General features: G+C 44.1%; 1 protein-coding gene across 2 annotated transcripts in view; it reads left to right on the forward strand.

The window, feature by feature from the left end:
* The window catches only part of adgra2 (adhesion G protein-coupled receptor A2), a 63639-nt gene that overhangs the window by 27717 nt on the left and 21584 nt on the right, over nucleotides 1-14338 (forward strand). Inside the window, exons 2-3 of one of the 2 annotated variants that reach the window (XM_078251566.1) lie at nucleotides 557-628; nucleotides 13411-13482. In XM_078251566.1, coding sequence (XP_078107692.1) covers nucleotides 557-628; nucleotides 13411-13482 — 144 coding nt within the window. The remainder of the gene's footprint in view (nucleotides 1-556; nucleotides 629-13410; nucleotides 13483-14338) is intronic. The other variant, XM_078251567.1, reaches the window with a different exon arrangement.

Consider the following 14338-nt stretch of genomic DNA (forward strand, 5'->3'; position numbering starts at 1 on the left):
GCGAATGAGCGTATTTCCCAAAACATTAAAAGTCTATACAAAGGTCTATCCTAACTGAGTTTGACAATGGCAAGTCCCTCAGAGCAAAGTGATTACTTTAAATATGCATTTCCCATGATCCACTGCCAAACAAAGCAATCTCAAGCTTACTTCCAGTGTGTCCTGTGGCCCTCGGTCCTCAGGGCTAAGCCAAGCAGGGAAAGAGCTAATTAACATGGCCTTCTGCCGCCATTCGTTTGATGTAAAAATGTATGCAAAATGATTATCAAGATTACAGCTTCCCTCCTAATCTCGATATCGTACTCCGTCTTTAACGTTAATTGGAAACATCTTGCGCTAATGTCTCTGGTTAGGCTAATGTCGTGTGACTGCAGCACCAAGTGGACATTTCACTTGGCTCTCATCCTCCCCTTGTGACCCTTTCAGTGTGATTGGTTAAACCTGTACTCTCCGTTAGCCGTGAAGCTGATGACCAAGATAGTTCCTCAGTATCATAAAATATGCTTCAGTTTATTCTCACATGGAATATTTCTGACAATGCTCCTTCTTTTTACAGGATACTGAGCCACAACAAAATCCGAGTTCTGAGAAATGGATCCTTCTTTGGACTTTACGCTTTGGATAAACTGTGAGCAGCCTACTGTTTATTATCCTTTTGAATACTTCACTTCTGCAGATGCTATAATGTCATGTTTGTGTACGTGAGATATATTGTATGCATACATGTGTGAGCTGTTATTTTGGCTTGCCTCAGCCGCTTTTGTAGAGAAATTCAAACAGGGTGTGAGATCTGAGCAGCTCTGTGTGCTTCTATCCATTCATGGGCTTCTGTCCAGCAGGGAGGATGATACACTCAGACTGGCTATCACAGAGTTATGTCGAAAAGCTCATATAATTACACTTCATTATCAGGTAAGCCCCACTCCACAGCACAAGATAAGGGAGATTTCTGGGAGGATGTGCATGTTGGCGGCTTCGGCTGTGGTTAGCAGACAGTCTGGCCCTCCTTAGTGTAATCTCTCTGAATGGGGTGTGAGACAGGAGATAGACATTTCTGGGGAAATAAAAATGAATGGTGGTTCTGGTGACAACAGAAAAGGCACCATAGTGGAAGATGTCCTCTAAAAGAGAAAGTACTCCTGTTTGGCGATGGTTCAGTTTGTCAGCCCACTTTGGTTCAGACTGAAATATCTCAACAACGAATCGATGAATTGCCATGACATTTGGTTCAAACATTCATAGTCAATAGATGATGCATCCTGATGACTTTGGCGCCCCCGGATCTTCCTGTAGTGCCATCATAACGTCGACATTTTGGGTTAATAGTGAAGTGCCTCAACAACTATTAAATGGATTTATTTGGCATATTTGAACATGTATGGTCCCCAGAGGATGAATTACAATCAAGATGAATTGTATCACCTTAAGTGATCTCTTTTTCATCAAGCGCCATCTTCAGGTCAAAATTTCAATTAGTCCAGTTCTTTGATTTATGACCAGTGCTAATTAGCAAATGTCTGTGTGCTAAAATGGTGAATATACTTAGCATCAGCATGCTAGCATTGTTACTGTGGGCATGTTAGGATGCTGATATCATAAACCCCGCCCCCTCGATGTTAACGGATGGGGCACGGCCCAAACTAAAAAATCAAAGACACGTCAAAACATTGTTTCCCAAAGATGTTTTTTTGGGGGGTATTTTGTGTTTGTTCAAGCGTTCATTTGTCTGATAAGTTTGGTTTTTAATTAGTTTTTTTGATGCTATAAAAACGGGGTGAAACGATATGATTGACAGCGGTGATTGACTCGCAATTGGTCTGGCGTGTGTATGGACGGGACTTTGATACCACGGCTCCACCGCCCGGTCACTACTGTGCAGAATCTGGCAACAAGATGGCACCACCCGTATTCCCGGGATATTTCGGCTCCACTTTTGTACAGCAGAAGGAAGTGAAGACGCGTCATCCATCTTTATATACAGTCTATGGGTGTTATGATATGATATGTCTTTTGGTCAAATTTACAGTAATCACGGTCAAGACTGGCGTTTACTGGCTCCAGGCTCCTTGGATACTCTGATGTGTGACATACATCTAGTAGGTGTTTCCCACACCAGACATTTTTTTCTCAAGGTGTTGTTTTACAGAGCACCCCAGTTAAAGCTTTATAGCGTCCTGGTAGCTAACAACACATATGGAGCCGCTTCAGTCTGGATACTGTAGTCTGGCAGGCATACTTATTTAGTTGGAAAGGGGGTGGGTATGTTGAAGGGATATTAGTTCCACATGCCACTCAGAGCTGCCACCCATGAAGCGAGCAAGCTTCTCAAAAATGTTGAAAGAAAGAAAAATATGGTAATTTGCTGCAGTTGTTAGCTTGTTAGTCCCTACCTGCTGGAGCTCACACCAGACGTGTCAGTCGAGAACAAAAGCCAAGTTTGCTGAAATTTGCGGTTTTTTATGTCTGGCGTGTGAATGCCGTTGGTTGAACACTTTCACTGCCAAGTTCTTGCTTCTCACCTCAACTGTCTTGTACCGAAAACGCTGATAAAGCCATTGACAGGAAGACACTACACAGAGAACCCTTTTGACTAATGCTACTTGGGAGAATAATGAATTAAAGCCAAAGAAGATCTGTAGCTTGAAGTGTTTGATGTAAAATGAGCTGATGTTGCTTGTTTTTCTAAGTGCGGACAGGGGTCCCTGTAGCGCCGTAGGGTCGGTGGGTCGGGTAACCTGAGCTTACCCACTAACTGGCCCTTGTAGCTGGAGCAGTGATAAAACTAGCAGGGGGCAACAGGGTGCAGCTTTCCAGCAGGCTCATAGCTTAAAGACCTGTGAGAAAGGCACAGAACAGGCAGACAAACTATAGCACATGCACACGCACACACACGCGCACATACACACATATTTATGCTCCACAGAGAGAGATGTGGGTGTGAGGAGAGGACATAGCGTAAATCATGCAGGCCTCATTTCACTCCTCTACTGGCTCTCCGACACACAGCGGTGGAGGTCTGCTCACTCACTCTGACGTCTTCCACCTTTAATTGAGCCCTGTGCACAGCTTATAATTACATCTGAGCTCATGGTAAAAATTGCTGTCTGTTATGAAAAAGGACATATTGAAATTCACTGTTGCAGTGATGGAAGGGTTGGAAGGGATAAGTACAGAAGTGAGTGTACGGTAAAGGGTTGGATGTAGGGCTGCTTGATTAGGCCTATTCATATTTTGGTCAATATTGAAATGCCAATTATTTATTACTCATTGACTTTTGGAAAGATGTCGCATTAAAAAAACAGTTAAACAAACCAACAGGGAAAACACCTTGAACTGTGAAATTTCCCTTAATACTCTTTCAATTTGAACTTTTTGAATTCCCCTTCAGAACACAAGACAAAATAAGAGTTTACTTGCAAAATGTAATGTGCAAAATAATCGTTTTTCTCGATTACATTGTTTTTGTGATCGAAAACTTGATTCATTGCTTTTGTTCAAGTTTCAAGTTTTTGTTCATACTGTGAGATCTCAGTTTTGTTTTGTCTCTTCAGCGGGCCATCCCTCTTCTGGTCCTCTCATTGTTTCCATCATGTTGTCTACATGTGCTTGTCATTTGGAGCAGTAGTGAACAGTTACTCATATTATGTGGTCAGTGCTGTAATCAAAGGCCAACCCACTGGGGCTGAGTAAACACACATCAGGGAGTTACACTGCATCTCTTCCCCTACGTGACAAGGATAAACACAGTCTGCTCCCTGACTGCACACACTCTCACTCTCGGCCCATCTCTGTTGCAACTCCAAGTGTGTACCGTCGCTCTGAGTGTTTCCAAGTATGGGCACCGTCGCTTCATGTCCAGTCGTCTTAAATGGGTCTGGTAACTCTCTCAGCAGACGCACACTCACACCAGACATCTATTCAGAGCTGAATGCAGTTTGATTTGCTGTTGTTAGTTGGAGAATACAGCTCCAGGGCAGGCCACCCTCCTCCAGGCCTGGGCCAGACATTGCAGCAATCTACACAGTTAGCCCTTTCATTGGGACAAACCTCCTCAAAGCCACTATTGCCTTCATAACCTGCCAAACCACCCAAGTGCAGAGGAGCAATTTAGCCTTGTTTGTTTTTGCCCTCTTACTGGACGACTGTGTTTTTGTAGCTCTTTTAAATAGGCTTGCCATCCAACAGCTACATTTGGATCTTGGAATACCTCCTTTTTTTCCAGCTTTTGGGATGAAACACCCGTTGAATCATACCTGGCTTCTGTGGCGGTGCTTACTGTATGCAAAATAAGTCACATTCAGGCTACACCTACACTACTACGTTTTGGTTTAAAAAATATGATAAAATGGGCACCCGGATAGCACAGTTGGTAGAGCGGGCGCCCATATATAGAGGTTTACTCCTCGACACAGCGGGCCCGGGGTTTGACTCTGACCTACAGCCCTTTGCTGCATGTCATTCCCCTCCTCTCTCTCCCCTTTCATGTCTTCAGCTGTCCTGTCAAATAAAGGCCTAAAATGCCCAAAAAATAATCTTAAGAAAATTATAAAATGAATATCTTTTGCTACATTTATGCCTCACGTCCGCACAATTCCGGCGTTCCCGATCCCCTAAAACAAAGATATTTGGAAACACTGCTGGTGGAAAGCAGTGGTTTGGTTGGAAAACTCTTTTTTTGCAGTCTGGGCAGGTAGAAATGGAGGCATTTGGAAACAACAACACAACGTCAGTCAGTCTTATCGCTTAGGTAGGCTTACATACCTCTCAGTAACATTTTCAACTAGCCTGCATTTTCAACCCCAGAGGAACGTCAGACAAACTGCTTCCTGTTTACATGCACATGCCCAGTTCGCGCAAATGCTAATGTGATATGCGTTGTCAGATGTGTTAAAGGGTAACTACCGTTTTTTTTTAACTTGGGCCCCATTCCCCCATGCATTTGTGTCTAATAGACTGATGTGACAAGAAATCTTTGAATTTGGTCCAGACGGGCCGGCGCAAACCGAGCTGCAATGTAACCTAATAGGGCAATTGTAGAGCCTTGCTTTTTGTCCAATAAAAAGGTTTATTTTTTATTTGTTTTTGCTACTGACAGGCTCAGATTGTTACTGAAAGTGTCTGACAACATTATCGATCTCAGGACGTGACTTTTTGTCCGAAGACAGCGGTGTGGAGAGTAAATTGCGAGACGAGAAAAAAGGGTTTAGGTTGTTACGGAGATATTATAGGCTCCTGTTATCTAAAAGTAGACTGGGTAAACCCAGCCCGATCTGCCCCCGATTTGATTTCGCCCTGCAGCTCAGGCTGGAAACCTGTACGTTTATCTATCCGGCTTCCGTTACAAATTTGCGGGAACCAATCACAAACTGGCTTATCCACCTGGCGCGCTATTGGCGGGTTTAACACGATGACGATAGAGAAGCGACCAAGCAGCTTTTTGTTTACATTCAACAAGCCGGCCACCGAACGCAGCACTCCATGGCAGCAATCCGTTGATGCCGCTGTCGCTGCTACGTCACCTGGATCGTTGGTCTGATTGGTTGAAGGACCATCCAATTGCGTACAGAGTCATTTGAACTATGCCCGCTGATTACGCCTCTTGTGCAGTAGAAAATACAGAGCAGACTCCCCAGAATAATGTTCAATCTTAAAAGATTGAGCTTGGTCTGGTGATAGCCAGACTAATCTAAAAGATTTTCAATGTAATGGCTCAATACTCAAATGATTTCGACAATGTGGATGAGGTCGTTACAGTTCGATGACCACCTGTATTCATTTCAGCTGGAGCTGGCCAGGTTGAAAAAAACGGTAGTTACTCTTTAATATGGACAGAGAGTAATTCTACTATGGAGTCTAAAACGCTTGTGTGGACAGAGATCGTTTTTGTCTCAAAACACTGCTTCAAAATGATGTAGTAGTGTAGATGTAGCCTCATACACATCATCAGGCCCAGATACTGTACCTATTTGAGTACCTGCACCTCTGTGCACGCCCTTTCTGATGGGATCTGACGCTGGCAGCTCCGCTAACGAGCCGGGACCTTTATAAGTTGTGGACAGATCCCAGCAGCCTGTCCTGCGCTGATTTGAGGCGAGGTAATGAGAATAATGAGCGAAAGAGGGCCGAGGCAGTCTGGCTCTCGTCCAACTGGGCCCCACTGCACCATGGGACACAGGACAGGCAGGCAGGGGCACAAGGGGCCCTCATTACCAGGTCTGCTCACCCTACAGGGAGAGAGGGAGCAGAGAGGGAGAGCAGAGAGGGAGAGCAGAGGGCAGCGATGATGATTGATGAGGGAAGCAGCGGGGCGCTCGCAGGGAACAGGTCTGAAAGGCAGGAGTGAGGCTTGTCGTTAGGACCGGTTAGAGGCTCAAAGGTGTTGGCAGTATGATAGACTTTGTCAACAAAGGGAGTCTAAAAATAATCCCTACAGTATTAATCTACCTGACACGGCTGTACTTTTTACTTTTGTTGCGCTACAGAAGAGTTTGCGCAGGAAATATCATGCAAGATTATTTAAGAAAACTTCCCGTTGACTTACAACAGCTTCATTCAACAGCAGGAAATACGGTGTTGCTTGTGAGTTATGCTTGTAGAGCAACAAGAATTAAGGGAAGTTTGCACTGAAACCTGTGACCAAAAAGTCACACAGGGCACAAGAATGTGCAGATGTTGAATATGTTTAGGAAAGCATGATATAAAATGTATATATATACACTATTATCACACATTCCATTTCTCTTTTGACTGTTTTGTTGTTTAGTTTTTTTATTTTTATTTATTTACACATATAAAAATCACCAGGGGCCTGGAAAGTGACATTCTCCAGGCAGAATATTACAGGGAAAAAATCCCATCAGTGTATGTGTATTGTTTAATCTCTACACAATTTGTATATATCTATTAATGTTACACACACATCAAGAACACTGATTCATAATACATGCGAGTATACACAATATATATATATACGGAAAATATAGGTTGGTTGAAGGAAGTAATCTGAGGGCTCTTTTAAACTGAATTAAAGAAAAAATTCAAAACAAAATTTAAAGGCAGAGAAGTCCAAACTTTGGACCCTCGGAAGAGTATACTAAACTGAGATTGGGAAGTACGGGAAAGAGACTTGATAGTATCTATTTTGCAAAAAGGGGAAACTGGCCACACAGTCTTTGCCTGAGCCTCTCTGAAACCAACCTTGAAATCGCCTCTGCCATTCTGAGCAGCTGGGGTTAGGAAGTAGTCCAACTTAAACAACTTTACCATCTGAGACAGAGGAAGTGGAGCCGAGATGGCTAAAGATGGTATGGTGGCTGAAGAGAGAGAGAGACAGAGAGAGACAGAGGGAGGAGAGAGAAGAAAAGCACACTCCTGCAGGTTGTCTTGTGTAAATCTGAAATTGTTTTTTCTTAGCGGGAGATTATCATTATTTCCACACAGGCTAAGCAAATTATCGTGATGAGTGGGAACAAAGCAGAGGTGGGCAGCGCTATAGCATGTAAAAACAGTGGAGAATGTGTGGCACGGAGCCCTTCTGTCTAGACCAGTGTGGGTAGGTTCAGAGTGTTCAGATTGTACCAGCCCACGACTCAGAAGAGAGCTAAGGCCAGTTGTGGAGGTTGCACATGGGAGTCTCATTTCTTCCTTGCAGCAAAACAAAAAAAAAAATGAAAATTTGTGTTGGTATGTTTGCTCGCACACGCCATTGAGTGGCCCCCAGTTAGGCAACAGTCCCCTGATGAGAGTGCATGACATTAAGGGGTGGAGCGGGTGAGGAAGGGGTTAAGCGTGCTGGAGAGTGGAAATAGAAAGGGGGGTTCTGCTGGAGTTGATAGACTCCAGATGTGTCTTTCAGATAAACTGAAGGAACGGGGTGTGTTTGTATTGCAAGCCTAGCTCAGCCATGGCTCTGGGGGTTTATTGAAACAGCGAGCGAGCCCCCTCATAAGCCCATTACCAAATCGTACGCTTTATACGCCAGTAACTCTCTCTCACACACTCATTCGGCAAACTTGATATGGTTTCAATGGCATTTTCCTCCAGAGGAACTCGAGCTTTCCCTGGACTTACTTCCCCCCGCTTCCGTTTGCGTTCCTTTTTCTGCTTTATTTTTGCATCTCCCCTCTCCCAGCTCACTGGGTCTCTTGCTGTTCCTCCCCCCTTCCCACTCTCTACATGCTGTAGTCCACCTACTGGCTGAAAATTCACTCACGGACATGAGCCTCCCTTTTCATTGGTAATTTGAATGAAAGGCGTTTGTTCCTGTTTCCTTCCCAGTTATAATGTGTACATTGTTTCAACTCAAAGTCTATTAACTTATTGGGAAAGATGTTCAATGAGACTTTGGGGTCTTTTCAGATTGTATATTTGACAGAATCAGTAAGTGGAAAAACAGACACACAATAGCATTTTGCCACCTTTTCTCTCCTGACCTCTGACCGTGAGAAACTTTGACTTTACATCATCATTAATCTGAAAAAATAATACAATCTATTGTATGTCCCATTAAAGCCATAGACGTTCATTGTTTCTGACTGCTGTGCACGCCGGTAGATCTCATGAAAATCAACAAAGCAGCCAAAGCGGGCATCGCCCCCTTCTCTCGGCCACTCCAAAAGCCAGGACTGAAGTCAGTAACAGTCAGTGGTTCCAGAGTTTTCCTTGGCAGAATAATCTCCAGCTCGTCTTGCTGCGGACTTATATAGAAACATATAATCAATTTAGGACATATTACACTTCAAATAAAAGTGTATATTACTATTTCTGTGCAGTTGGATCCACGGTTTATGTAACTGTCAGGAGCAGAGCTGTGGGCCTTATTCGTTAAATGGCGGTGGGTGATCAGGTGGTGACTGTCTGGAAATATCTTAAGTATGTGTCTAATTGCAAACCAAATGGCAGCAGTTTTATGAATGTAATAGTCTGTATCTGCTCCTTTACTGTAGCTGCATGGCTGCGCCAAAGAAATTAGTTTCCAAATGAACATGGATAAAATAAAGTTGATTAGGTATCCAATCTGAGAGGAACCGGGGAAAAAAATAAAGAAAATAATCTGGGGAAGGGGCAGCAAAGCAGGAAATTAGTAGAAAAACAAGACCTCGCAGATCCCGGTTTCCTGTTTTGGGGGGAAGGCAGCAGTACGTTTGGGGCCTGTGTTACAGAGCCCCCATTGTGAAATGGTGTGTTGAGGAGTAGGGAGGTGGGGTCTGCGGGGCCAAACACAGGGCTGATTTTGCTCCGTTCTGAATCCCCTAACCCACCTGCCCCTCCCTACAGGGGAAAGCTAGCTAGTTAAAAAAAAAAGCAGAAAAAGGAAACTGTAAAAATAAACGAGCAAGGGCCTCTGCTCGAGACGCCATCCAGACAGGAAATGACACGCAGCACAAAAATGGTCTCTACCGACCTCTGTCAGGAACCAAGGTGCCAGTTATCCCCCTCTTGCATTTTGTTCCAACAAAGCTTAATCCATCTAGAGATATATTTGTTTCTGTCTTCAGGCAGTTGCTTATATTAGTTGCAACAAGATATAAATACGATTAAAGGACAGACGTTGTCCCTGTTTTGTCATGTATTTCCATTTTTTTTATTGATATCAGTTTATTTCATAAACCACTGAATGCAAACACCAAATTTCAAGTCCTGAATGAAAAGGAGCAGAAAGAAGATCAATCTTGTATAATCTGGCCCTCTTTCGCAAAACATACATTAACGTAGACTCACTGTATTCCGGACACTTTCGATGCAGTAAGCACAGTAAAAGTCCCCTAAATCATTAATGTGTGGAAAGATACGCCAAAACAAAACATAATAATTCAATAAAAAATCTCTTGCCTTCCCTCTCTCCCCCTTACCACTCACAAAAGAACAGGACAAAAACTGAATTAACACATATCACTGTATTTACTCAACATATTTGCTTTATTTTTTAAATAAATATAATGTTTGTTTTAGATTCTCTGGTTTCTGTTGAGATTGTTCTTTTCACTGTGATGCAACGTTCCCTCGGATTAGTTCTGTATCTCGGTTCCATTAAAAATGCGAGAAACAGGAAATTCTTGATTCCAGTCTGGCGATAATGAGTGGCCATTCCCTGGCTTCAGTCATTTTCCCAGCTCCCTCCGGGGCCAGGGGCCTAAACAATGTCAGCGGAACACTCCAGTCCCTGCTGCTGTGCTTCTGATAATGGAGCACTCCACGTCTGGAGCGCTTCACAGAACATGTCTTCATTATTACCCTCTCGCTGCCCTACAAGCACGTCGCTCCTCTCCAGCCTGCATGGGGCCCAGGTGCTCATCCCATATACCCGCAGAGAAATGACTCTTCAGAATGGCAGAGGAACAGCCCCATTGATCAGGGGGGTGGGGGGTGAAAAAGACATTCTTAATGGCAGCCTCTGGTGTTAGGCCCAGCGGCAGCAGACAATGGGCCATTCTGGGCTGAGAGTGAGCTTGAGTCTGTCACAACCCCATCACACAGGCTGGCCGCATGTGGCGAAGAAGATAAAGCACTGCACTCCCAAGGTTACAAAGCATAACTCAAAGAGGAATAATAACGTTTAATCACCAATCATGTAGCTTTTTGAAGAACGTCATGCTGCTACTGAAGATAATGAAAAAGTAATTGCTACTTTCAACCTTTTTGCAACATCTAACCTTTTTGACTTTGATATTTTCATGCTCAGCAAAGCCTGAGGCTTTGAACTTTCCTGTCTCTGCTATTATCCTCTTGCTTGGCGACAGCTGTTGTCATCGGTGTCGAGGCCACTGAGCTGTGAAGTTGTTGTCAGGGAGGGCGCTGTCTACTCCAGAGGGCACACAGACAAGTCATCGCCCGAGTATGTGGCCTGCTGGAGCTGCTGTACTGTAGGTCTGTAAGAAAGTTGGAAATAAACGGGAGAGTGTGGGCGACGGGCTGCAGCACAGATTTAGCCTGGATTATGGTGTGGGGCTAAGCGCAGTGCCTTCAAGTCCTGTTGACTTTGGTGAGCTCCTCCACATTCCCCAGCTTGGTGATAAGAGAGTGTATCAGAAGTAGTGGCCTGCTGATACTCTCTCTCACACTGAGCAAAAGGTTTATCTTCAGAAAGCTCGAGGTGCTTCAAAACCACACAACTACACAATGTGTTCTATTTATTGTCTTGTACGCTATAGTGTGTCATTTAAAATCCAGACAGCTAGTTAGACTATCCAATCTGAGTTTTCTGTTGCACGACTAAAACAAGTTTGGAACGTATACGTTTCACCAAAACAAGTTCCTTCCCGAGGCTATTTTGCAGAGGCACCGTGGCTCCGTCCGGCGCTTAGCGCTGCCCAAGACGATTGTGACTGGTTTAAAGAAATGCCAATAAACCAGAGCACGTTTTTCTCCCATCCCAGAATGCTGTGTGGACTAGCCAGACCCTCCTCCGCAGCGCTGTGGAGTTATCTAGTAACCTAATCAGGATTTGGTTACCTGTAGGATTGTTTTAAATCCATTACAATATACATGGAGGTTAGTCTTGCACAGCACATGTATGTGTGTGTGTGTGGGAGTGTGAAAAGCCCAGACAGGGAGGGGTGAGACGTTCATCAGAGAGAGGAAATAGTGGGCAGTGCCACGTCTTTAATCGCTGCGCTAATGAGCCCCGGGACACACAGAATGGAAACAGCAGCATTGTTCTCTGGTCAACAAATCCTATACAGCTATTGACATGCAGAAACACATGTACATTCAGACAGGACACAAAGGTTACTGCACACATTGTGACAGGCCAGCAAGGCCCGCACACACATACTGGAGAGTATTCTTGTTTCGTGTCAAACCCACACTCGTCTTTGATTTGATTAGTGAAAACGTTTTACGTCTTGGTCGGAGTCATAGAGGTGGAAACATAAAGCTGTGAAGTTGTTGCAAAGTGACAAGCTGGCATGCATTCAAAGAGCTGGGCTGAGCTCTCCAAGGCTGTCTGCTTTGAGACAAACACAACAAACCTCAGCCTTTTGGTGCAAGGCCAGATAGCTTTTGCTCCATCATTATAACCTGTCTCCCATCTATAATCCAGATATGAGCAATGATGGCTCTGCGAGAGTGTAGCGCAACAGCAAAACCCTGATCTCTGACTCTGTCCAAGCCATACCTCACCGCACGGTGTAATTCTTTACTGGAAGCCATTTTCTAAAACAATTTTCCTGCCCGTAGTTTGATCAAAATAGCTTGTCTCCTGGAAAGCGGACAAGACAATGGTTTAGAGATGCCTGAGGTCGTGCATGGTGTGAGGCAGCGTGGTCGAGAACAGCGATGACAAATCATTTTGGTGGGAAAAAAAGGACCAGAAAGTCCCGTGAGGTTTGCCTACCACAGTGGCATCTTGGGTAGAAGTGAATTAGACAAAAATGCAGCCACAGCGTTGATGCTTTTGAGCTCCTGGAAGGAAATCCTCTTCTGTGACCATGTGTCCGATGGGAGCAGGCATTTTTCATGCTGTAGGAACACGGATCGCATTCCAACACACAGCGGCTGTGTCCTGTCGATAACCACCCATCTCTTTTGACCTGCTTTAACCTTGATATTCCCACCTGGCAAATAATTAACGTCTTGGATTCAAAATCTAATGCGGGTTATCTGATGGACAGGGGCATCTGGCTGAATGGTTAAACACATGGGTGTGGGTGCGGAATGGGAAGAGGGTGGAGAAAAGTGCAGCGGATAGTATGATACTAGATCTTCAAAGGCAGTTTTTACAGAATTAATATTTATGGTTTGCAATGGCCAACTTTAACAAGGGAACAGTCGTTGTGAAACGAGCAGAAAAATGACGAGCAGTTTTAATTCTACTAATATTTTATTGGGTCAAGCATCTGCATCTTGCTAACCTCAGGCCCAGGTGGTTGATGGGATAAGATTTCCTCTCTGTGTGCAGAAATCCCCTGCTGTGTCTCACTGACTGGACATTTAGGAAATGTGTCTCCACTCCCCTTCATTTGACACTTAAAGAAGTTTTGTTGCCTCTTTCTCTGCCCCTCTCCCCAACTGGTCGCTACAGATGGCCGCCTACCAAGAGCCAGGGTCTGTCCGGGGTTTCTGCCTGTTAAAAAGAAGTTTTTCCACGCCGCTGTCGCGCCAAATGCATGCTCTTGGGGGGAATTGTTGGGGTCTCTGTAAATTATAGAGTGTGGTCTAGACCTACTCTATCTGTAAAGTGTCATGAGATAACTTCTGTTATGATTTGACACTATAAATGAAATTGAATTGCCGAGGGGTTAGATGACATGAGAAGATCGATACCACTCTCATGTCTAAGAGGGGTCCTGATATTCTCATCCAACTCTCGGCAAGAGGAATCAGACAAGCATATCTCTCAAAATGTACAACTTGGCAGCATTATCCCTGTATGTATTTTTCTCATCCACCTAATATTTTCTCTCTCCTCAGGGACCTCAAGCACAACCTAATAAGCACCATCATGTCTGGAGCCTTCCAGGGCCTGTCTGAGCTTCGGAAACTGTAAGTAGACATTAACATGATTTACATTCCATTTGGGGTTCAGAGCAGCAAACATATCAACAGAAATCATCATTTAATTGGTTGGTATGAGACAAATGAAGGAGTCAGGGTAGCTTTTTAAATCATATGAGCATCATTCACAGGCTCACATATCCCCTCATATCTATCTTAACAGGCTGTGTTGATCTAAAGGAGGTATGTTTTTGCAGCTCATGGGAGATGCCATGCGTTATATTGAGCTCCTGGTGTCAAAACTAATTAGGTGGCGCAATAGAGCCACCATGCCGCCCCCAAGCCCAAATGCAATATCAAATCGAAATAATTACTATTTTGAATATGCCTGCAAAGTTTTGAGAGTTTTTGTGCATTCCTCAAACATACGTAAAATGAAAATGAACGCACAAAACAATGTTCCCACCAAATTTGGTGAACATCACAGGAACTTTATTCGAACCATGGGGTGCATTTGGGGGCGCTATGGAGCCCACTGACCATGTCTGAGCCAAATCACTGCAGAACTTTGCCTTTTGTCGCCAGGTCTGACTTGAATTTTGTGAGTTTTCAAGCATCTCAAGCCCCTCAAAAATGTGAATGCGCCGGCGGAAAAATAATCCTTTCACATACAATAGATTCCTCGCACTTTCAATTCGTGCCAGAAAATAGGTTTATTTAATATAGCACCTATAACAGAACAAGGTCACAAAGTAGAGATGGTCCGAAATCATTGTTTCCTTCCCGATACCGATTCCAATACCTGAACGAGTACTCATCGGATACCAGTGGGTCATATACAGTATTTTATTATGTTTTAAAGGAACACGCCGACTTATTGGGACTTTAGCTTATTCACCATATT

The sequence above is a fragment of the Sander vitreus genome, chromosome 5, assembly GCF_031162955.1.
Source record: "Sander vitreus isolate 19-12246 chromosome 5, sanVit1, whole genome shotgun sequence".
NCBI classification, from domain to species: Eukaryota; Metazoa; Chordata; class Actinopteri; order Perciformes; family Percidae; genus Sander; species Sander vitreus.